This window comes from Phalangium opilio, unplaced genomic scaffold, assembly GCF_054372755.1.
Source record: "Phalangium opilio isolate 3A_F unplaced genomic scaffold, DU_Popi_V2 ptg000017l_1, whole genome shotgun sequence".
NCBI lineage: Eukaryota > Metazoa > Arthropoda > Arachnida > Opiliones > Phalangiidae > Phalangium > Phalangium opilio.
The window spans coordinates 6,642,092-6,666,097 of NW_028324151.1; the positions used below are offsets into that span (position 1 = coordinate 6,642,092).

The 24,006-nt window shown below is 35.8% G+C and overlaps 3 protein-coding genes and 1 long non-coding RNA gene across 11 annotated transcripts in view; all 4 read right to left on the reverse strand.

Moving 5' to 3' along the window:
- Positions 1-24,006, reverse strand: part of LOC149702781 (uncharacterized) — a 53,644-nt gene that overhangs the window by 9,880 nt on the left and 19,758 nt on the right. The window lies entirely within an intron of this gene.
- Positions 3,631-10,590, reverse strand: LOC149702783 (cuticle protein 10.9-like). 2 transcript variants are annotated; one of them, XR_016381668.1, is made up of 6 exons: positions 8,727-10,590; positions 7,917-7,991; positions 7,251-7,449; positions 7,005-7,184; positions 6,466-6,562; positions 3,631-4,274 (listed from the first exon to the last, which is right to left on the reverse strand). XR_016381668.1 is itself a non-coding variant. In XM_089865792.1 (5 exons), exons 1-4 carry the CDS (start codon positions 8,736-8,738, stop codon positions 7,018-7,020), a joined length of 453 nt encoding a protein of 150 aa, XP_089721918.1. In that variant the 5' UTR covers positions 8,739-10,590; the 3' UTR covers positions 5,924-6,562; positions 7,005-7,017. The 2 variants fall into 2 exon arrangements, 1 of the variants encoding a protein (XP_089721918.1); XM_089865792.1 differs by lacking the exon at positions 3,631-4,274 and having other exon boundaries at positions 5,924-6,562.
- LOC149702784 (uncharacterized) lies at positions 13,302-15,856 on the reverse strand. 3 transcript variants are annotated; one of them, XM_089865795.1, is made up of 4 exons: positions 15,366-15,856; positions 14,850-14,936; positions 14,220-14,587; positions 13,302-14,028 (listed from the first exon to the last, which is right to left on the reverse strand). In XM_089865795.1, the coding sequence occupies exons 1-4, from the start codon at positions 15,369-15,371 to the stop codon at positions 13,683-13,685; spliced, it is 807 nt and encodes a 268-aa protein (XP_089721921.1). In that variant the 5' UTR covers positions 15,372-15,856; the 3' UTR covers positions 13,302-13,682. The 3 variants fall into 3 exon arrangements, with proteins under 3 accessions (XP_089721921.1, XP_089721919.1, XP_089721920.1); XM_089865793.1 differs by having other exon boundaries at positions 13,307-14,028; positions 14,796-14,936; XM_089865794.1 differs by having other exon boundaries at positions 13,312-14,019; positions 14,796-14,936.
- LOC149702785 (uncharacterized) lies at positions 19,557-23,265 on the reverse strand. Of its 5 annotated transcripts, none has more exons than XM_089866722.1 (5): positions 22,690-23,265; positions 21,278-21,499; positions 20,476-20,738; positions 20,336-20,397; positions 19,557-20,296 (listed from the first exon to the last, which is right to left on the reverse strand). In XM_089866722.1, exons 1-5 carry the CDS (start codon positions 22,705-22,707, stop codon positions 20,217-20,219), a joined length of 645 nt encoding a protein of 214 aa, XP_089722848.1. In that variant the 5' UTR covers positions 22,708-23,265; the 3' UTR covers positions 19,557-20,216. The 5 variants fall into 5 exon arrangements, with proteins under 5 accessions (XP_089722848.1, XP_089722846.1, XP_089722847.1 ...); XM_089866720.1 differs by having other exon boundaries at positions 19,557-20,317; positions 20,354-20,409; XM_089866721.1 differs by having other exon boundaries at positions 20,336-20,409.

Sequence of the window (24,006 nt, forward strand, 5' to 3'; positions counted from 1 at the left end):
CTTGACCATAAACACGCAACGCTATTTTTGCACACTCTAGTGGACAATGTCCTATAAGAAATTTTTCTTATTTCCGGCCCTGCGAACGGCTCAATAGGGAATTGAGAATTGAAGAATTGTTGCGCTTGTTTCTTCTCTGACGAGTCTTACTTCAATGTCCCTTTAAAAGTTGAATTTAAGATATTTAGTTCGAAAGTTAGAAATGATTACCTAAATTTTTTTATTGTTCAAGTAGCTCCCGGCAATTTTAGAACCATCAACTGTTGATTTTTGATTCCCTCTGTCTTCTTCCGCCTAAGGAAAGGGAAATCGGCCGGAATTCTCTCATATCCGTTTGTGACAGCTTCGGACCCCATTTTCTGTTATACTTAGCTTCCTTTATAGATTAAACTTATTTTTTTTTTAATTCTAACGCTACTAAATTTTAAATTTCATTCGACTTTAATGTCTGTACCCGAATTTATACGATGCAAATGGAATTTTAAGTGTAGAGATTTGAGACACGTAATCGTTTTAATTTTATGCGGGAAAATATATTTCTCCTTTGGAATATTAGAATAATAATTTTAAAATTGAGAGGTATTTTTAGAGTTTCTAAATTATGTATTTCAAAAATGATATTTTATGTCGTTTTTGTTTAATCACATTTCTGATTTATCCTTTGCTTTCACTAGATATTTACACAATCCTGATAACCGTTTATGAAGTTGTGTTTCTATGTTAGTTAGACATGTTATTTCAATTTGTTCTACCAGGGATAGATTTAATTTAAGAAGTAGGAATGGAGAACAGAGTAATCTGGGCGCGCGTCAAAGTCCCGGACCTCCTTCCTCGGGACGGGGGGTATGAAAGAAGAGGCGGGTCATATCGACAGAGGTAAAAATGAATTGCGTATTTTTCGCCGTTCCCGTCAGCAACGTCATCAAAACGTAGTTTAAGTGAGCCAATAAGATAATTTAAACTTTTCGTTACGTGTTGGAGGGAGGGGCTCTATACTGGGCTATGAGTCGGACTGAAGTAAATACTAACCGTTCACCATTCCTACTTCTAAAATTAAATCTATCCCTGGTTTTATCTATTTGGTTGTTAGTGCAAACTTCGTAAATGTAACTATTATTTTTCTGTGCCTTTACTAGCGAAAACCTAATCATCCCCCTATTTTAATCTCAAAATTTAACCACACGAAGAAGGCATTTATATATTCCGTAGGAAGACCAATTAGATTAAATATAATAAATTTGGTAGTTAATTAACATTAGGACGAACGTAAAAAATATACCCATTAAAACGTATTATATTTTTAAACTGCTATACCTTGAGTCGCTTAATATAAAACTTAATTAACGTGTTTTTGCCCCTTGACACTATTTTACCCACAAATAACGTTTATTAACCTCTTCTTTAAATTAATATACACCCTTTACGTTTGTATACCTGTATATTTCAATGGGTGTTTACTCTCTGCTAATTTACTACTTAGCTTCCGTTGAAGGTGTAAACGAAACAACTTACAAATTGAGTGTGTTTATTACCCAAACATTCGTGGTTTACCGCCTTATATTTTTAAAGATGAGAAAGGTATTTATTACACGGCCTTGTTTATTTGTTGATGGGTTATATTTCAAACAGGCGTGTCTTCCTTTAACCGAAAGGTTGTTGCCTCATTTTTAAAAATGTGCACGGTTTATTTCTTTTAAAATACTGTAGGTAGCCATTTAACTAAAGCTAGCAGACATAGTTTATAAAATTTCTGTAAATGCATATTTTTATTTTTATTTGATAAGACGTTTATTAATACATTGTTTTCAGAATAGGGGATTCATATCATCTACACCAGGAGACCAGGCTACTTGGTAAACAAAGTGCAGTTAAAAGTAGCCTCACCTCCTGGTGTAAATGGTATTAGTCCTCTTAGTCTGAAAACTATGTATGTATCACGAACATATCTTGGTTATAAATTTTTTCATGACTACGGATTAAGAGCAACATCGTTTTAAGTGCTAAAGGGAGTCTTATTAGAAGTTTTCCTCTTAAAGAGAATATGACCACTAGTGAAGTTTAAAAAATACTTTAAGTGATTAACTTCTAATGAAAACCAAGCTTTATTCCTTTGATAGAGTAGGCTCACATACAATTTCAGTTTATACCTGAAACTGAGAACATCACGCTTTCACTTAGTCAATATTTCAATTCTTCGCACATCAAACCAAACATAGTTACCAGTCAAAAACTCTAAACAATTGATCCTTAACCATTTCTTCTGTTAAAAAAAAATAACTTTAAAAGCCCCAAACATCTGCCACATCTACTACTTCACTATCACAATCAAAACTAATAGCCTCATTGTATGCGACTAAATTATGAAAATCGGAAGATGATCTGTCTGAGATCTCACGGAAAGTGTCTGGAATTCTATGTTTTTTTTTCCTAAATTGCCATCAAGATTACACGCTTGTGACTTAATGGCCAAGGAGTTCTTTAGCGATAACCCTGCAATAATATTCTCAAAGAACCATCGTAGTGTTTGCAAAGTATTTGGGAAAGTTTGAATGGCGTAACAACGAGAACAATGATTGATATTGCGTTAAAACTATTCCATGTCGCCCTTTTTTCTTTGATCGCTACAAAAAATAGGATTTGACCATTTAGAACTCTAGGTTCTCTGGTCTTTGACCTTAAGAGATAAATGGAAATCAGCGTCAAATATGCAGACAACGTTGAGCAAATTAAGCCGCCAATGAATTTCAGGGAATTTTTATAAGGAAAGATGCTATCAAGGAGCTCTTTCTGATTGAATGACCCCACTATAATGCACTCATTAGGGACAAAGAATTACAAAACCTAAATATGCAATGCAATTATACACCCTTGCCGATTGCTAATTGATCGATGCTCCCTATAAACGTAAGCTTTTGCCACTGGACATTAAATTTCTTGATAATGAAGATCGAAAGTTTGTTATCATAAATTGCATCTTTTAAATCATAATGCGATAGAAATAAGCGAAAAATATAACGACTCAACAGTGACGACTGTCAACAAAGGAAAATTAAGAAAAAAAAATAGGTTTTTATCAGGAACAAATAATACACCCGGATAAAAATAAAAAAGTATTCTAACAAACAAATTTCTTTATTAAAAAAATTTAAAGGCGTTATATTACAATTTCTAACCATAGTGTTAAAACCGTCGTTGTTTTTCACGCTTTTTAACAATGCGTGACCGATGACAATTATATAATACTAGATTTTTTTGAAAAACAGCTTGAAAAAATAGAGAAAACCAAGTAGCTACTTAGAGCAGCAGCAACTTAAACACTGAAGGTCATCAAGAATTTAAAGTTGGTACCGGTGATGAATTGACCTAGAGATTAAGGTTTCGCGTAGTAATACATAATATTAATAACACCATTAGATTCAAGATGGGATATACTATTCAAGGTTAATGTTTTTAATCCCGATATAATACTTAATACCATAAGTTTATAAGATATGTTCCATAAGTATGACACTACCTATACTTCGCAATGCTAGAGACTTACAGCTCGAGCTAGTTCGAGAACGACAAGCGATAATTGAAGTCCTACACTCGGTTAATTTTGCAGAACTTCCATCTTCCTATTTAGTCTGTATATACTAAGCCTTTAACAGCCTCTCACCAGGCGTCGCTTTACCTTGAATCTATGACCTACGTCACTACATAACAAGCTCCAGTGAGTCCAGTTTGTAACCAGTGAAAAACTTATGGAACATATCTTATGAATTTAAAACGAAAATATGCTTTTTATTTAAAATTTTAATTGGGGGAAATATTTTTTTAAATTCTTGAGAGACATATTTGACAGAACTTTTCAAAAACAAGGTTCAGTGACATTGTGGATCGAGTTCTGTTGGCTGGTACGATCGCTGCAGTTCTTAAGAAGGGTTCTTTGCGTGCGTGCATGTTTAATAACCATAATTTTTGGCATATAACGTAAGATTTCATTTTGGGCTGTCAGCAATTTGATGGCCTTGCGTTTCTAATAACTGGTTTCTTTCGGGTATACTTGGGTACGTTGCGCGTGCTGTGACAAAGGTTGAACAGTTCCCTTTTTTTCAGTTGAATGTTGAATAGACACATGGATAACCTTAAGCCAACTAATAGAGCGTGGCTAAGAGAATTTTAATTTGAATATGTAACCGTGGACTATGGTTTTTGTTAAGTTTGCTTGAGCTCTGTTCACACTTGTGGCTGGTTTCAAACGATGGTCAATTTTGATATTTTAAAATAATGAGCTGTGGAAGAGATACGATAGAGTTCAATCTTTCAATTATGTTATTTAGTTTTAACAGGAAATGGTGGTCAAAAGTATGTGTTTTCGACAAGTTTTCTTAATTTTTAATTTTGATGAATTATAGTTACAAATATTACACCCACCCCTATAATGTACCGATTTTTCTAAATTTATTTAAGAACCCTATTCAGTTATGAAGTAAAGCCAGAAGTATATAATAAATCTCTTGGAAAGAAGTGTACCACAAAGCGGGGTAATTCTTCCCAACATCCCTTTTTATTTGGAGAAAGGTTACTAAACCGAATCACATCCGCGATAAATAGTTCCCTCATTATTACTCTATTAGCGGTACTTTGCCAAGGCGCATGTGCTTGTGGATTTTTGTCCCATCCACGTCAAGACAATCAAGGTTTGTGGGTTGATTGCTGAGAATTTAGTACCATACAGTTATAGAATTCACCCTAGCACGGTGCAATGCCCGTCTGAAGTTTGATGAGCGGGAGAGCAAACAATAGGGTGAACCTGGGAAGAATCATGTTTAGTAACTAAAGTATTAAGAAAGAAGATACAGAGTGTCATCCTTCTTCTATTATCCCCTTCTGGTAAAACTAACCCCAAAAGTTTATAAAATCCATATATTTTTAAACCACAAAACTAATAAATTACGGTTTCCGTTTCAAAGTGAAAATTATACGGTGTTATCTTAACCCCCTTGGGTCAATCAAGTATCTTCCGATTGTCCAAAACCAGTGAAAAGCCTATACACTTTTCAAGTTATTTCGGTAAAAACTCGCTTTCGATTGAAACTGAAGCAACTAGGACCTCTAATGTCAAGGAAGTTTCACCTAAATTTCTTTGCGAATTCACGGAAATTGAGTTTAATCTGTATTAAGAAATTCTTCCTAAAGCTTTCGGTGTAAAAGCTGAAGATTTTTAAAAAGTTTTTAATAATTTGTTTTTAACCGTAAAATTGTTCTATATATTGTAAAAAGGGGAAATATTTTTCGATAAAAATCATTATTTTTTAAAAGGAAATCATGTTTGACAGGGATACTTTTTTACATTCAATGGAATTAGAATAACAACAGGATATTGATGTGTTAAAATATGCAAATTTTTAGTGTTAAGGGAAAAAATTAAAATTTTATATTTTGGGTGGCGGTTGAATATATTATCAGACATAGGTTATTTAAGATTAAAATCAACAAATATATCGGGGAAATTAAATATTGGAATATCTAAACACTAAATTCTATTTAATGGGAATAGTGTTTACAAACAAGTTAAATTAGCATAAGGTGCTTTACTACCTAAATGTTTATTGACTAAAATACCTATTGAATTAAATTAATAAATGTTCTTTAGTTTTAAGTAATTATTCCCCTCTCCAAACGTTTAAGGATTTTAGTTAATTTTTTAATTAACTATATCTATTTAAAAAGTCAATTAAGGTCTGAATATACAGGGTGTTTCTGATAAGTCTGCCATAAATTAAGGGGGATGTTCTTTGGGAAATCGATTTTAAGTCGAAAATGTAACTTCCATCTCCATTTTGGATGACCCCTTAAATTTAATTAGGACAATGCTAATTTAATTAAGGGGTCATCCCTAAAACACTCCAATCATAACTCGAAACAGTGGTCCGGACGGCATAATGTCATAGAACATTTTCGACTCAAAATCGCCCAGAGAACATCCCCCTTAACTTGTGCCAGACCTACCAGAAACACCTTTTATAGCTTTCTAATTAGTGTATTAAACACTATAGAAACAACTCTTGGAAATATATCGAAATGAATTATTTTTATTATAAATTAAAACTTAGTTATTTACAAAAACGCCTTACAGTTTCTAAGTTAAATATTTACATAATATTTGAAAGTAAAAGATCGCGAGTTTGATATTTCATATCACAAACATTTTTTTGTTGCTAAAAGCGTTTTTTGAGAGCTGTTGTTGTTTCTTAATGACCAAACCATTTTTTAAACGTTGAAAAAAATCCTTAGTTTACAAAACTAAACGAAGCTAAGCACTATACTAACAAACTATTCAGACGCGAAGTAATACTTTTGCAATAGAGATTTGTACCAAAGTATGTAAATTCAACCGGAAGGCTTTGAAAACCGTCAGGGGGAAGGGCTACCCTACTTCCGTTTTATACACTAAACTTTTTGTAAGGAAAGATAACATACACGTTCAACTTGGAGAACTAAGAATGCACACAACCTTCCCGTAGATTGAAACGAATCAGTTCAAGCGTCAGATCCTTTAAGCCTGGAGTGTTTAGGTCTAAAAAATTCAATATAAAATTTGATTAATTAATTTAAATAGTTGTCAAATTTGTTTCCGGAAACTTATTTACTATTTTTCTTTTGGGGTTTTTTGGGTATAACTAATTGTTATTCGATGATCAAGGGATCGGACACATTTTGTGAATATAAACCGAACAGACAAACACTCTAAATTTACGCTTGAAATGATAAATATCTCAGGTCCCGTGGCGAAGGATTTCTTCAATCTCATTTTACTCTTTTAAAAGCTCATAAGAATAAAGTTCTAACTGAATATGTTTTTGAATATTTTAGATCTTTTTTCAAGGTCCACTTTCAATAGAAACAAAATTATCTAATATTAACCAAAAGGCTAGAGAAAATCCGTACAAACTCTTCACAAATATTCGACCCATTTATACCCAGTACAATAATATACAGTAGAATTTTTCGTAACTTACCTAATGTGATTGTTTAATATCCATGTCCTCCATAAAGTCCATGTCCACCTTCATGATGAACGGTGCTGACTCCACCACCACCTCCTCCTTCGTGTCCATGGTGGTGAGGTTCTTCGTGGTACACTACTTGAATGGGGTTGGATTCCATGTGTACAGCGGCAGGGTTTTGGTTCGCCGTTCCTAGTTAAACAATAGAACATTAAGATTGTATACAAGCGCGTCAATGTCAAATCGCTAACAACTAACCAGGTTCGTTAGTCTTAACAGAAGCTCTGAAACCCCATTTGTCCGCAACGTAATCCACTTTCCTGTAGATTCCGTGGGGGTCTGTGTAACCGTATGATCCCTTAACACCTCCGTGTCCATTTCCGGTTTCTTCCCTGAATTGTTTACTGCCATGCTTGTCCTTAACGTGGTAGCCAAAAGCGTATGGTTGTGGATGGTGCTACGAGAGTTTTTCAAGTGTTAGAGCTACTGATAGCAAGAACCCTTAATAGATCGGAGAACGTCCAAGGATATGAATGAATTGAGCTGGGGTACCATGCGGTTCCCTCACATGAGCGCCATATTGGCTTGCTTACTCATACGTTCTCGGGTCTTGAGGACAGAGGTGAGATGGAGTAGAAATATTCGTGGGCCCAGAGTACCTCGCGCACGCCTCATACCTTTGGTAGGAGAGTGTTAAGTACTGTCGCCAAGCGCCATTTAAAATTAGAAGCTAGTTCTCGTGAATTAGCTTCTAGTTTTAAGCATTGTCGACGTTTTCGTAACAAAGAGCTGAGTATGCCGGGAGGTTGCGTTATAACTATGAAGATTTCTACTCAATTTCACCTTTCTCCCCATCCTCATGGCTATATGTGTTCTTATTGCTAGTCAGATGTTAAGTTTGGTTATAAAGAATACAATACTTACAATTTCTATATGCTGTTCGGGTTCGTGATGATACCCAGCTAAAGCTACAGCCATCAAGGCGGATAGAAGTACAACCTGTATGAAAGGTGAACGAGTTTATATATAAGGCAAAGTTTGGACACTTATGCTATCGTTAGACTTAAAAATCTACCACTGTCTGGCATGAACATAGGTATTTAACTAAAACTATTGCAAATTTGCGTAACAATATATACAAAAACAGAAGTTCGTTGTTTGAAGTAACTCGGTTCTTCATACTATTGAAATTGTTGATTATACTTGCTACGACGCGAAAGTTTTATGGGTCGAAATCATAATGCTAATACCTATCTATTTCACTTGTCATGAATTGCTGTTTAAGGGGTGCCACTGTTGGCTTGTGGGAGCGAACTTATTTTTACTTCTTGGTAAGCTACAGCACCCGCAAGTCTTTGGTTGCGCCCATTTAACCGTATCTTCAAGGCAACCAATTATGGGGTAATGTTTAAACGCTATTGAGAATGCATCATGCACGGGTTTCGAATGTGAAGTGGTTGGTTCTAAGTAATTTTAATATCTAATTGCCTTCCATACGAATGAAAATGTTTGCGTATCCACGAATGCTGTAATCCGATATTTCAAACCAATCGCTAACTTAGAAACAAGTACTTAAAGTTACCACTAATTACTTAAGCAAGTATAATCCAATTCGCGAATCCATATATTAATCCATGCACGATTTTAAATTCATAAATAAAATCCGATAACTGCCTATTACGATCCGGGAACCGCGACGGAACAAACAATCCGGTGAAAAACAAAATGCCTTACCTTAGCAATCATATTGTTTCCAATAAATTAATTTAAATTAAATCCTAGGATATATATTCCCGATAACGTTTTGGTACGAGTTCTCTATCGGAGAAATGACCGTTCACTGATGTCTTGGTCCGGCAAGTCCGTATCTTTTTATACCTTTTCCCGTTAGTTAACACCCAGCCTCGCCTCAACACCATCTACAACAGTAGCAAGCTGGGGGTAGTTAGATCAGATCAGATGGGAGGGGGGTTTTTTTTACACTATATTATACTATATATAAATTTAGAAAAAAAATCTTCAATTTATTGGGTCAACTATCACGACGAGGGTTTATGTTATGGCGCATGCAGTTGGTTGGATTCTGTGCCTTTCCTTTCCCGGCACTGACCAGGAAAGCCACAAAAACCGAATCGAACCTGGGGAGACATAACGCCACTTCCATCTAGTTATAATTTAGGGGGGGGGATACTGTAACTGAAAGTCTATTATAGAGTACTCTCGATTTCAAACCATTTAAATCATGGGGGGATGCAAAAAAATATATATAACCAAATTCTAGATAAATTTATTGATATTTGCATTCCCCCCAACAACTGGCCCCACCAACCCTAAGTCACGCTTCGATGCGATTGTTTCAGTTATCTCCCTAATGAAAAAGTGTTATTTATACCCAGAACTCTTTAAATTTTAAGAGATATACAAATCGGAGCTTTCTTTATTACGGGGATATTTTTTCTCGATAATTAATTCACACGGTTGATTCGGTTTTTTTTCTCTTTTATTTCTTTCTCTTTCGTGATTAGCACCCTTAAGGTTTTTCTATTTGAGTTATTTTTGGTATCTGAAGGTCAAGGAATGCTGACAAGAGTTTTATTGCGCGGTGTAAGGTTGTCTTTAAGGAAGCTGGTGACCGTGTGGAGATACGATAAAAGCGTTTGTAGGAAAAATTAGAAGCTTAAATTCGATTTCGGTAGAAAATGGGAGAATTTCAAGAAAATTGATTGAAAAAATTTTATTTCTTTTTGGCATCTTAATCATTCTCAGCTTCCCTGTACGCTGATTTTACAAATTGCGGATTACGCGTAATCATTTTATCACTGATAAGGGAAGGAATTACACGTAATCATTTTAGTAAAGTCAAAGGTCAGCTTGTATAGAGTGATACTGAGAAAGGAGGAGCTAGGGGGACGTGACGTCAATATTGGTAGCGTAAATTGTATGGCCTGAGCTGACGACTTCCAATATGGCTGCCAAAACCGAGGTAAGAGATAGGAAGTTGTTCGTAGTAGCAGACTATACACAGATTACGCTCTATGACTGCCTGATCTAACTACAGCAGTGCCTTTGACAGCAGGAGCCCATCTGGGTTTTAACCGAAATCGTTCTTAAAACTGACTTTACACTGTTCTTCACTGATTTAAAGGAACTTTACAATCTCTTCTGATTTACCCAAAATTAGATGCTTCTCCTGAATAGACAGACCCATTTTTAGTTATGCAAGTTATAAAATGCTAGGTTTCATTTGATAAAAGTGAAAAGTAGTTCGCAAATAGTTCCAGAAAGAATTCCTAGCTCACAATTGCGTGTCCACGTGAAATATTTATTTTTAGAGTTAGTTCAAACAATATCTCATGTATCAAACTTGAAAGTCCTTAAAATATTATATGGTCAAATAAAAATCACATAGTCAGTGGTCACGATTTAGTAAAAGAGTTTAATATAGCATTTGCCATGTCAAAAATGTCTTATTTATGTGGCATTGTAATGCCGGAACCCTTATATTTTTTATCCAAACTTCCCAATTATAAATAGTAACTAGATTTATACGCCTGATTATAATATTTTCTAGATTTAATAAATAATTTCGGAGTCAGTTTTTTTAATTTTTATTTTTGACTGCCCCTTGTGTGTCCTAAATTTTCAACGAAATATACCACCCGTTAAAACGTTATAAAACAAACCAGATCATATCCAGTGAAGTTGACATTTAAAATGATTCCAAAATCAACAACAAAAGATTGTTCTTTAGGGTTGGTTATCAATTATAAGAACAGCTTGAAACGTTACCAACTCTCAACTCTACGCATGGTTAGGTTTTAATTTCGCTTTGGAAACTTTCACAATCACTTGAAAGTAAGAGACCCCTTTCTAGAAAATGCCTATTTATTATATTATTTTTTCATATTGTTCCATTTTTTTTTAATTAAAAATCCCTTTAACCGATCTGATCTTTGGTAAAATAAAAAAATAAAAACACGTAGCTGGGTTATTAATTTAAAAAAAAAAAAACAATTAAACTGTTTGTTTTATTTCTTCTGAGGGTTTGTGGGACGCTCTTATTTGGTTTTATATTGAAACACAATAGCAACAACGTACAGTAGTACCCTGTTGTTATTTTCTTTTAAATGGATGATACATCTATTTCAAAATATCGTATGTGGTTTTAAGAAGATATTAAGAGATACGTAGTTCTAGGTATGAAGTATGTTATTTCCGGGGTGACCAATTGTGGTTTATTTTATTTGATTTGAGCAATTTTATTGTCACCAATATATGAAAATATGAATTTAAAGGGTTGGTCAAATTGCAGCCAAAACCTATTTCACGCAGTGGAAGTCTTAAGCAACTTCTCTCAAGACTGATTTTACATTTTCTCGAAATGTATTATTGGAAATTTGCTCAAAATACTGCGCTTATTTTTTAAAGTAGCTTTTAAATTTTCTCTCAGTGTCTAGCTCAGCTCAAAATAGTTGAGCTTTCTTGAAAGGTCCTGTGAATTTGCTCAAAAGGTCTTGGGAATTTGCTCAAAAGGTCTTGGGAATTTGCTCAAAAGGTCTTGGGAATTTGCTCAAATGGTCTTGGGAATTTGCTCAAATGGTCTTGGGAATTTGCTCAAATGGTCTTGGGAATTTGCTCAAATGGTCTTGGGAATTTGCTCAAATGGTCTTGGGAATTTGCTCAAATGGTCTTGGGAATTTGCTCAGAAAGATTAATCCATAGTACCGCACGATTATATTGCTGATGTGTACTTTTAGAATCCCTTTGAACGCCCCAGTTTTTCCACTTAAAATTTGAAATTTAAATTAAGGGGTCATTTAAAATGTCAACTTACACCATAATTAGAATATTATATTGAAGAAACAATGCGTACTATATTCAAAAATTCGGACACATTCTCTCCAAATTTCCCCGAAAACTTCCATTGTTTTCGAAGTATATTTGAAAATTATTATTTATAGAAAAATCCGTATACCAAAACCAAAGCAATGAAGGAAGAGGGTAAAATACGTGAAAACCTTTTTTTTCTTTTTTCATTAACTTAAGGGATTTCTGTAATTAATAAGCCATGGTATAACGAGTGTCAGGCGGACATAAGACGTTATCACTTTTCTTTATTACACTTCTTTATATGGTCGGTTAAAGTTTCTCATGATAGTTTTAAATTTTCCTGGTGTTTCTAGTAAAAATTAGATACCTTTGAAAATAACGTTTTTTTCCAAGTAATTCAATTCTGCATTGGGTGCGATTCGCTTCATTGCACAAAATCGTGTGTCCTTTGATTTTATTTGCTAAATAATGAGTTTTTTAACTCTGTCATCTCTTCAACGTACTTATTAGTAAGGCGTGGATAGATTTTTTTGTACTTAATCCCCCTAGGATTAATTTTACGTTACGTAATATAACTTTAAAAGAATTAGATTTTAAACGGTCACGGACCTTGCTTAGTTTATCTTCAATAATGTTATCAGATTTTAGTTACGAATTTACGTGATTTGAATAAATATTAATGAGCAAGCTCTATGTATAATTAGTTAGATCTTATACAAGGTGTTTCTGATAAGGCTGGGTTAATTTACGTGGGATGTTCTTTGGGAAATCGATTTTGCGTCGAAAATGTTCCATGACATTTTGCTCTAAGGAACACGGTTTTCGAGTTAAGATTAGTCAAAGTATTTTACGGATGACCCCTTAAATTTAATTAAGAAACTGATTTAGACAATGATTTCTAATTTAATTAAGGGGCCATCTCTAAAACACTCAAATCATAGCTCAAAAACAGTGACCCGGACGGAAAAATGGAGATAGAACACTTTCAACTCAAATCACCCATATAACTGTGTTCCTAAATTGTTGGTAGGACCTGTATATTGCAGAAGGTGATTTCAATGCCCGGCTAGCTCAGCTAGTTATTTATATAGTTTATTTCTTGCTTAAATAATTAGAATTAGTAGCGGTACCGTTTCAACTTTAAATGGCTAAATTAATCGCTTAATCGCTTTAATTTTTCAAAGAAAAAAAATATAATACTAGGCCTATATATCGTCCGGAAGTGTTTGAATCATTCAACCGGAAACAATCCGCGTATTGAGCCTCTGTTGTAAAATGCAAGAGATGGTGAAACGGCGGATTGATACCTCATAGGTGTAAAAGTAGCCCGGTATCCTTAGGGATGAAATAGACAATGTAAATATGAAAAAAAAAGAAAAAAAAATTGAAAAATCTGAAAAATCGAGTAAAAATATTTAAGACAAAAAAAGACGGTTTTTTTCATTTGAATATAAACTTAATTTACTTTTATTCAATAATATCTTATATATTTATATATTTTCTCACACAATAGAACACAATAGACTTTACCGAAAAACGCTGCGGAAATCACGTAATAGACTTTAAAAGAGTAAGAAATTAAGCCGAAGACAAAGCTACGTGTAATTAAAGAACGATCAGAATTGAAATAATACATCACGAAACATCACACACAAAGAGGTATATAACTTAGTCCCATTATTCAATATTAACGCGCACCGTTCTGCACTGCACCCTTATTTTCAAATAAATTAAGCTACTATAGCCCCATTCCAAAAACAACTAACCATTAATTGATGCATCCGCGGATAAAAATAATGAAATAGTTCTTGATTCCCGTAAACGATATTGATTTTGGCACTAGATGTAATTAGTTATAACTTAGTGATCGTAGTATGGTCCGTAACTCCTGACAACGGCTGAACCGATTGGACCGGACTTGTAGACGGTTTGAGGGGCAGCGGAGATAACCTTGGTGACCTTAGTAGCGGTGGCGACTGGGCTGTAGTAGGCTTGGGGATGTTGAGAGACGATGTGGACTGGGGTGGCGACTTGGTGGATGGCGTGGGTGGCTACTGGATGGTAGGCGGTAGCGTGAGTGGCGACTGGGTGGTAGGCGGTGGCGTGAGTGGCGACTGGGTGGTAGGCGGTGGCTTGGATCGGGATTTGGGAGTGAGTGACCACTGGGATTTGAGTGTGGGTGGAAACTGGAACGGGTCTGAAACGACTAATGTTATGTTAGTGACCAAATCATTTGGTTCTTGTCTTTTGTCATCGAAGTCGTTCTTGAAGTTTAAAAAATGTATCGCAGTCATAAATCGGGTAAAAATTGCTATTCGCCGAGTCTCATTTTGAGATGGTACGGAACCACCGTTCACCATGTGATACATTCTTTAATATCAATCAAAATAAGCTTACCTCAATCCAACGATTTGTTTCTGTGGTGGTTGTTGGGAAACGACGATCTTTTGTGGTTGTTGTTGGACAACTCGTTGGACGAGAACTCCTGCTGGGGGCTCTTCAGCGACGAGGACAACATCAGCGGGGCTTTGGTTGGTGGTACCTGGTTCGTTGGTCTTGACGTTGACGCGGAATCCGTATTCGTCAGCGATGTAGTCGACTTGACGGAAAAGACCGTTAGGGTCGGTGTATCCGTAAGTTCCCTTGACAGCGCCTGAACCATCTCCGGATTCTTGTCTGGCTTGGGTAGCTCCGTACTCATCCTTAACTTCGTATCCGAAGTCGTAGGGAGTAGGTTTAGCGTTGGGGTCAGCGGAGGCACCGTACTGTATAAAGTTTAAAACCTTTAAACACCAGAGTTAGGGTTACGTGGTAGATGATTAGGGTCAGTAAGGGTTAACTTCGTTATTTTTCCCTCAACCACCATCGTTTTATTGATGGTGAAGCGTGCGTTATGGGGGTGGTCCTTTCGTTGGGTTTGTTTTAATTGTGGTTAATTAATTATTATAATGGTTAGAAAGTGGTGTTAATTACACTGGGGGCGGCTTGAGCGTATTGTTCGTATTGAGCCTGAGGTTGCGTGATTACATTTTGTTGACCCTGAATGACTCCTGGAGCGCAGTTGACCAACTGGCTAAGAAGGGCGACGGAGAGAGCGGAAAGAGCTAAGGACATCTGCAAAAATATTTAAGACATTTGAGGGTGAAGTACATGATGCTTGTTGTGAATTAACTAAGGTGCGTTTTTCTATGCTAGCCCTTTAGATTACTTAAGTCTTTGGGGTGAATTTTACTACTGAAAATTATAGATATCTTTCCCGCATTCTGACTAAGAGCCTTAGCTCACCATAATCTCGCAATTTGACTTTACTTGCCTAAATAAAGGTCAATTTCTAATGTCAAATCTTAATATTAAAATTCTTGTGACGATTCTACAATATCTCAGATACCCTGGTTGAAGAACTTGAGGTTGCCCTCAAGTACAACGCCAGCTTCTAATCTTTGACGAACTCTAACTAACAAGTCTAGCTTTAGACAATTACCATCGATGCTTGACTAATTCAAGTACTTAACTCCAGCAAAAGAAGCACTTGGATTCACATACCTTCATGTTGAAAATTCTTAAGTTACTGCTCGTAATCCTTTAAGAGACAAGTAGATTTTTTTGAGTTGTTGAACACTTGAGAACCCAAAAGGCTGACTGAAGAATGGTAGCGCTCGTCTCACTATTTATACCCAAATTTCTTAAATCATACATACAGTGGGTGTCTTTTAGGGGTAAAGTTGAAAAAGCACTGATGTAACAGTTAGCTAATAGGGAGGAATTGATAATTTACCCCGGCCCCAAAACGAGGCGAACGAAAGTAAAACAAAAGGTACAAGACTAGTTCAACCAGCTTACACGTAGAACTAATTCCGAATTAGCTCGGATGCTTAAAATGTCACTATGTCAGTGCTATGGTAAGACTAGTAACACTCGGAAAACCGGGGGTATTCCAAAGGGTACGCCCTTTGCTCAACTCTTCTTGTAGGCCATGGCAGGGTGTGGATCTTCTGTCTTCCCTAGGGCACCTCTAAACTCGAGGTGGCTTCCTTCCCATAGCGATTAACCGAAATCGGGTTAAAAAGGGGCCAAACGTTTTTTCTTTTCTTCGCGTGCACTTGTAGAAGCTGATTAACATAACGTTTACGAACCACAATTGACTCCGTCGATTACAAAACCACCATTTAAGTCTGTCATTTTTTGTCAAGTGATAATTTGAGATCGAGAAAAGGATTTTTATTAGGAACGGTTTGTACAGTATTGACGAGAAAGATATTCATCAAATCATATATTTTATCATTTATATTAATTCATGACCAATTAAAGCTTATATTTATTACTTCTCTCTTCAATAAATTCCCCTTCCAGTGATGAATGCAATAGATAATTTCGGAAGTTGCATATAGAGAAACCAACACACACTGATGAGGTCGCCATTGGGGTATTCTCCCTCGTACCAAAGAGCTACATGAGGAAGGCTAACCAACTCGCACTGCCTCTGGCGGAGCATCGTGGCGAGAGGGGAATACCCCAATGGTGGCCTCGCTCCAATGCGTTGATTTCCGAAATTATTAATATTAAAACAATTTTATTGACCAAAGAAATTTTATGCAAAACATTTGTCCGTCAAGTTGAAACGTTTTTGAGGCTTGATATGAAAGGATTTTAGAGATTTGGCAAAACGTTAAAAATAATATCATCGTTTTAGCTTTTCTCTACTACTCGAATTTTAAATATACTCAATTAAACAAACCTAAATTCACAGAATGCAACCAGTTAAAAAATTTTATGGTATAAACTATAGAGCTTTTCATACTCTGCAAATATAACAATGTAAATTTTAATCAAAACTATACTTAACTTTACATTAATTTATTTCTGGCAAAAGAATGAAGAGAGAGAAGAGGTAGGAGAAAATATACTGAGATTTTTACTAAACTTGGTGTATCCCTAATTCGTGGAAATGAGAAAAAACTCGACGATCGAGACTCATTTCTATAATTACCGGCATATCTTTTTCACTTTTTTTTTCTTTTTTCGCTTTATCTCCCATACATTTTACACCTTTTTGCGTTTCACAAGTCCCACATTTTTTCTTACGGCGGTAGCTTCCCTTTTGAAGTCGGGCAAAGAAGGAGGAAAAAATGAGGCCTTTCACTTTCAAACTAATTTATCTTCTCTTTTTTGGGTGAAATTTAGAACAATTCGTCTCGACATTTGACTAATTTACATTCTTACAAATTAGTTTTGAAATTATTGGGATTGGTCTCGAAAAAGAGGGTTGAAGGCTTGCAATTGAAAGCGAATCTATATATACGTCTGAGGTTTTGGGTAAAATTTGAACAGTTTAGTATCTCTCTTGGTAGAGGAAAGTTTAGGCTCGAGAGAGTTGTATCTGCTTTTGAAAAGAACAATTTCAATGTTTTCTTCAGTCATGCAAGTCCGATGGATTAATTTGGTGTTAACTTGTATTGTATCCTTTGGTCTGTTGATGCCAAAGACACCGTAGAATGCTTTCGGTTTTTTTTTCGGATTAAGAATTACTTTATCAAGTTGAGACTAAGGAAAGGCAACGCCGTGTTTGCTTGAAGGGACCCTTTATAAACTACGTCAGGCAGGTCCCTTCTTCCCCGTAGTCGGTGTAAGTCACAGGAAGTGTCATAGATAACCCCTTTATAGTTCTACTAGTAGCAGAAGGGGATAATAGATGAATGATGACACGCTGTAGCCTCTTAATACTTTAGTTATGTAACATAGTTCTTCCCAGGCGGACCCTTTTTGTAGCTCCCCTACTCATCATACTTCAGATAGGTAACTATCGCACTGTGGGGTGAATTATATAACTGTTTGGTACTAAATCCTAAGCAATCAACCCAAAAACCTTGATTGTCTTGACGTGGGACAAAGATCCACAGATAGTTAAGCGCTAATAGAGTAATGATTAGGAAATTATTTATCGCGTATGTGATTCGGTTTATTAATCATGCTCTAAATGTAAAATGATGTTAACAGAATGTTACAATTACCCCGCTTTGTGCTGGTACACTTCTCTCGAAGAGAAGTATTATGTACTTCAGCTTGAAGCAAAACACCCGACTTTGCGAGTCGGGGCATTAATGGCCCCTAAAAACCATAGAGCTCTAGGGAACCATGCATCTCTAAAAGTTTCAAATAATAACTAGAAATCAATGGCCCAGGACGGCAAAATGGAGATAGAAGTTATATTTTCTACTCAAAATCGTCCAAAGAACATCCCCTTAATTTATGCCAGACTTATCAGAAACACCCTTTATTTTCGGAGAGGCATTGAACGCTTTACTTCGGTTAATAAACTTCTGTAATGACCTTGCGCCTTAACCAAATAGGAAACGGTAAAGATGAAAGATTCGTGAAAATCTTTTGATAGTGAATATCGTAATTTTTATTTAGTTATATGTTTCGATGCTTTTATATGCCAAGACCATCAATTAAAATCGAACAAAGTGGCAATTTTTTTCAACAATTAATAAAAATAGATCGATCATTGATTTTGTGTTATTTTCAATGAACCCAAACAATATGAGCTCTCAATCCCCTAAAAATACACATTTAACAAAAGCAAGCTCACTTCAATAAATAATTTATTTTATATTTTGAAATGACGTTGGATCGATAGAGGTTCTAACAGTACTTTTTCGCATCTACGTAATGTTTCTTTATCATATTTTAAAGAAAACAAAAACATAGCTAAGAAATCTCAATCAATTTTAAGTATTGACCGAAAATCGTGCGTTATTATTGCTTACTTCGGAAGTAAGTACTCGAAGTTGGCCTAAATATATTTGTTTGTTTTTTGTTTGAGAAAATTTTTCGATGCGCGAATTATGTTAGTCGTAACTCTGGCATTTATTTTGCACAACAGTCATTACGAATTTAAAGCATTCCAATCTAGTTCCTACGTTAAACCAGTCGCACACAGTTCGTTTCGATAAGCATATAACCATAAGTTTATAATATATGTTCCATAAGTTTGATACTACCTATACTTCGTAATGCTTGAGGCTTAATTAGAGCTAGTTCGAGAACGGCAAGCGAGAATTGCATGACTTCACTCGGTTTTGCAATTCATCTTCCTGTTTAGTCTGTACTAAGCCTTTGATAGCGCCTCACCAGGCGTCGCTTTACGGGGAATCTATGACGTTTCAGCTACGTTACTTCATAACAAGCTCTCTGTAACCATGGATACTTATGGATAAAATTTCAAGATCTATAAAGGGAAACGTTCTTATAGATGTGTTTTAATTACAATTTAAAATGAAGGAATCATGAGATAGTTGATGATAATTAAAGGTAACAAAAGTTTTTAATGGGACATTAAGTTAAATAATAGGTCAGAAACAATTTAAATGCTACAGAAATTTTGGAGCCCATCGATGGTTATTTCGGTTTGGAGAAACTAAATAAACAAATTTAAAATTTTAGAGGATTTACTTCGTCGGTGACTTAGTTTAACCATTAAATGTTGATACCGATTTATTGAAAGATCCTGTTTGCGATGGGCTTTATAATAGACTTTTTAATCCCACATAAGCTAAACCTTTCCAAGGCAGTAGAGTAAAAAAAAGCAATTGTAAATAATATTTTGTATTGTTTACCCATACATTAATACCTCATTGTTTTGAAGATATAAGCTTATTATTATTATTATTATTATATACACCTTAAATTTATATATTTGAAAAGAAATGTAAGGTATAGAAAATACAAACAAAATTATCTATAAAAACCCGAACTTTCGTTTTTATTTGGCGTAAAAATTATATTTATATATATATTTAAACATCACATTGGTTTTTTTTGCGCGTTTTTTTTTCAAACAACAAATATAACAAACACACGTGAATTTAAACAATCACCGGAAGAAAAGAAAGAAAACCCCCACAAACATTCAACATACTAATTTAAAAAAGTTTTTTGCCTAAATTGGAGACGCATACTTAAAAACAACAACCATACAGTTAACGTAGAAACAAATAAGAGTATTTTAAAGTTTAAAATTTAGACGAGTCCCTATCAAAGTCCATCTATAATTGAGCTATCTTGACGTAGCGTAGATTGAAGCTAACCGTTTTGAGAAGTTAATTAAACACTTGATAAATTAAAACCATATTCGCGCTGCGGGTTGAAGATGTTCATTTTATCGCGTAATTAAGCGGCTATACAATTAGTTCATTTTATCTTATCATAAAAACAGTCTCGGGATATTTTTCTTTATGTTCTTGAAGAGTCTAACCTAACATTAAGGTAATTTATTTCCTATGGAATTGGCGAATTTACCCTAAAATGCTAGATGAGATTCTGTTTTCGAAAATTCAGTTCGTGTTTCGTTGACTATCGCGGTTTAAAATTGATGCCTCGAAGATGAATTGGGATTTAGTTCCATCCAGCTGCTTTACCGGGTTTTCCGTAACCTCCAGCACCACCTCCGTGACCTCCGGCACCACCACCGTAACCTCCGGCACCACCACCGTAACCTCCGGCACCACCGTAACCTCCGGCACCACCGTAACCTCCGGCACCACCTCCGTATCCTCCGGATCCACCACCGGGTGACCTGGGAGTGTACCTATTATATTGGTGTTGTTAGCAAACAACTTAAGGTTGCTATTGGGCTTGTTTACTACACGCTTACCTGTAAGCACCAGCTGGAGCGGGTTGAGCTTCGAGGGTGACATCAGCGGGGCTCTTGTTGTCGGTTCCTGGTTCGTTGGTCTTAACGTGGGCTCTGAAACCACCAGCGTCGGCGACGTATTCTACAACACGGTAGATTCCGTTGACGTCGGTGTAACCGTATGATCCCTTGACGGCGCCGGAAGCGTCACCGGATTCTTTGCGGAAGTTGGTGTTGCCTTGTTCGTCCTTGACATCGTAGGCGAAGTCGTATGGTTGTGGGGGCTGTAAATAAGGAATGTATATTGGCTAATTTTCTAAGAATTGTGTTCTTTAAGACCTTGCGTACGAAAATTGTCAATGTCGCGGTAAGGTACCGAACTATTGGAGGCCGTGTCAAATTTAGTTGCTTGGGTTCGTAACTAATATTTGTTGTGAGTTAGGGTTACTTTTACTGTTAATCCACGTGATGAAAGCTAATGTACCAAGAGTTATGGGAGGCTTTGTGTGTCAAAGTGGTCGATGTAAGTCTCATCCCATTGTGGGCTAAGGATCCTCATGATGTGAACCCTCAATGGTGGATGTAACTTAAGCTCCTCCCAAACTGGATACAAAGGTGGAAGCAACCAACTCAGCAATGTCTTCCAGTTTAAGATTATCGTTAGATGAAAGGCTAATTGGGGAGGCTCTTTCTTTTCTTAGTGTCTGTGAGCTCGAATTTTAGACGAGGAATTGACGGCTAATCATGTAGTTTGACTTTGAACCTTTGTAAACCCAACTGACCGCGGTTCCCGAGTAACCAAATAGATAAGCAGTGTACTTACTCCTTGTTGTCCTTGTCCGCCTCCGTAACCACCGCCTCCATATCCGCCTCCACCTCCTGAGGAGTGAGATCCGCCTCCGTATCCGCCTCCACCTCCGGAAGAGTGAGCACCGCCTCCGTAACCACCGGCACCACCGGCACCACCATACCCACCACCGCCACCACCTCCTCGGTGGATACCAGCAAAAGTGGCGCTAACCAAAACGGCGCATACTAAGGTAACCTTCGAGAAAAATAAATCCCTTCAAATTAAGTACCGACCATAACAATTTAAATCGTTCGCGAGTGAAATGAAAATACAGAAATTAAGTATAGGGAGTATTTTCTCAAAGTAGAGAGAGAGTTAAAGACAGAGATCGTTGTCTGGAATGAAACGCCTGAATGATGACAAGGTCGGGGTTTCTTCTACTTTGTGAAAGAGAAAGTTACGGGTAAACGCGCTTGAAATTATTTTCCAATCTTTTTTCACCGGATCTCTCTCACTCGTTTGCTATTATCTCTTCGAAACAAAAGGGATATAATTTTTTATCCTCGTATTGGGTGGATTGGTTTTTTCCCCTTACACTAGGTACAAGATACGTTTTTAATGATGGTAATTTTAGGACTGAAGATTTTATTTTCTTTCTAAATAACTGCGAATATCTTTTCAATTTGTGGTTGGCTAAAGCTGTTAATATCATGGTAACATTCTTGATGGTTTAATTACTTTAACTGTGCTTTAAATGTATGGGTTTTTATGGACTACGTTGACATTATCAGAAACCCTGACACTGCTAATAAAAACCCATATTTTAGTGCTATATTTTCAGTACATAATCCTCGATTCTTCATTATTTCTAATTAAAATTTATAACATTGAGGTTTGAATTTCTTAATTTGTTTTAGAACTATTTAGTTACTTGGTTTTCAGTATCCACTAACCTTAGACTTAAATAAATACAAATATAAACAATGGTCTAGGTTGAGAGCTCTAGAAGCTTCAATAGCGTTGACTAACTTTACCTAACCAGAGCAATCTAAATCTTTTTTATAAAATACTGAAAACTTGATGCTTCAGTTTTTTCCAAGTGCAAATTAAGATTTAGACTTCTTTTACCATACTCTAGCAAATCTATCACAGAAAGTAGTAAGACATATCCATGCAAGTATTTACTTGAAACTTAAACCCTAACTCCATATAACGATTTTAAAACCCAAATCCACGCTATACCTACTCTTACCCAAGACACAAACAAGTACATTCAGGACGAAATAATGTAAAATTTCGAAACTAAACCATGCAACATTAAACATCCATAGCCTCGAGTATAGATAACCCAAGAATTACCTAAGATATCTAACACAAGTACTACCCCATTGAGGACGGACACTAAGAAGACACCAGATACCAAGTAAAGCCCAACAAGTACTTACTTGAAAACTTAAAGCCATGTCTCCGGGTTGTATTAGATTATTTGTGGGAATTAATCCTTCAGAAGATATTTAAACTTTTCGGTTGGTTGGTTTTTGATCACCAAAGGAGAAGTCAAAGAAGATCGACTTGTTAGGGAGATGGAATCAGTGAAACTGCTCTTCCGACTCATCCTGCCACCGGCCTTTATATATGAATCCAAACGGGCGCTGGAGAAAGTGAAAATCGTGACCTCCGTCACTTTTTTTCTTTCTTTCTTCCTTTCATTTTTTGTTCCCCCGCACTACCACCAATTCTAAATAAGAGGAATATCATAAGAAAGAAGACGCGGAATCATCACGCCAGTCCCTTAATTCTCTTCTTCTTCTTCCTTTCCCCCTTCTTCTAACTGTGTCTGCTTGCTTGCTTCACTTGGAACTTCTTTCTTGGTGGCGAGTTTTAAGTCGGAGCTATAGCTAGTCCACCCCCGTATTTACAGCAAGCACCTTCCTCTAGGCCTTTTTATTTTTTTGATTTTGGCTGTTTGAAATATTTTTGATTTCACTATGCCCGCCCTCTCCTTACCCCCCTCCCCCGGTCCATTCGGTTCTCATCTTCGTCATCATCGTACTCTGATCTTCCAGTCTTCTTCCACTATCTTCCTTAGGCGCCTTTTTCTAAAATATCGTCCTCTATCTTCGCAGGTCGAGTTCGCATTTTTGTTAAGTTCGATTTATATATGGATGCAAGCCAGTTTTTAAATTTTTGATAATTTTAAATATTCGGGCTAGTTTTTAAGGTTATAAATTATTGTGGAGAGGGGTTATAATATGACGTACTAATAAATGGGATAGTATTATTAGAAATGTGTTGGTAGATTTTCAAATTTAACACGTTAGGTTGTAAGTTTTTAACATCAACACACTGGCATTGAAAAGTAATTATTTTTGCTTACATGATAAATTGATTTGATTTGAAATTTTCAATGAATTTTTGGTGCTTTGTTGATTTAATTCCCGATTAAAAGCAATTAATTTGTATTTCTTTGTTGTGCTAATACTTCAAAAATATAGATAAAGAGTTAACTCCCAAGTTTCTCTAGTTGAAAACATTCACTTTTATTACCAAAAACGCTTTAGTTTTGAGTTCATGCCAGAAATGAAATTGAAAGTTCATTATGTTTAAAAAAAAAAGCCTTTTGTAAACGTAAATGACGACTTAATTACCCAAATATTTTGCATTTTAAAACCACCCTTTCCGTAAACAATAATTAACTTTTGTGTGAAAGGGTTGAACCGATTTTTGTTTACTTCGACTTTATCATTAATATATGCATATAC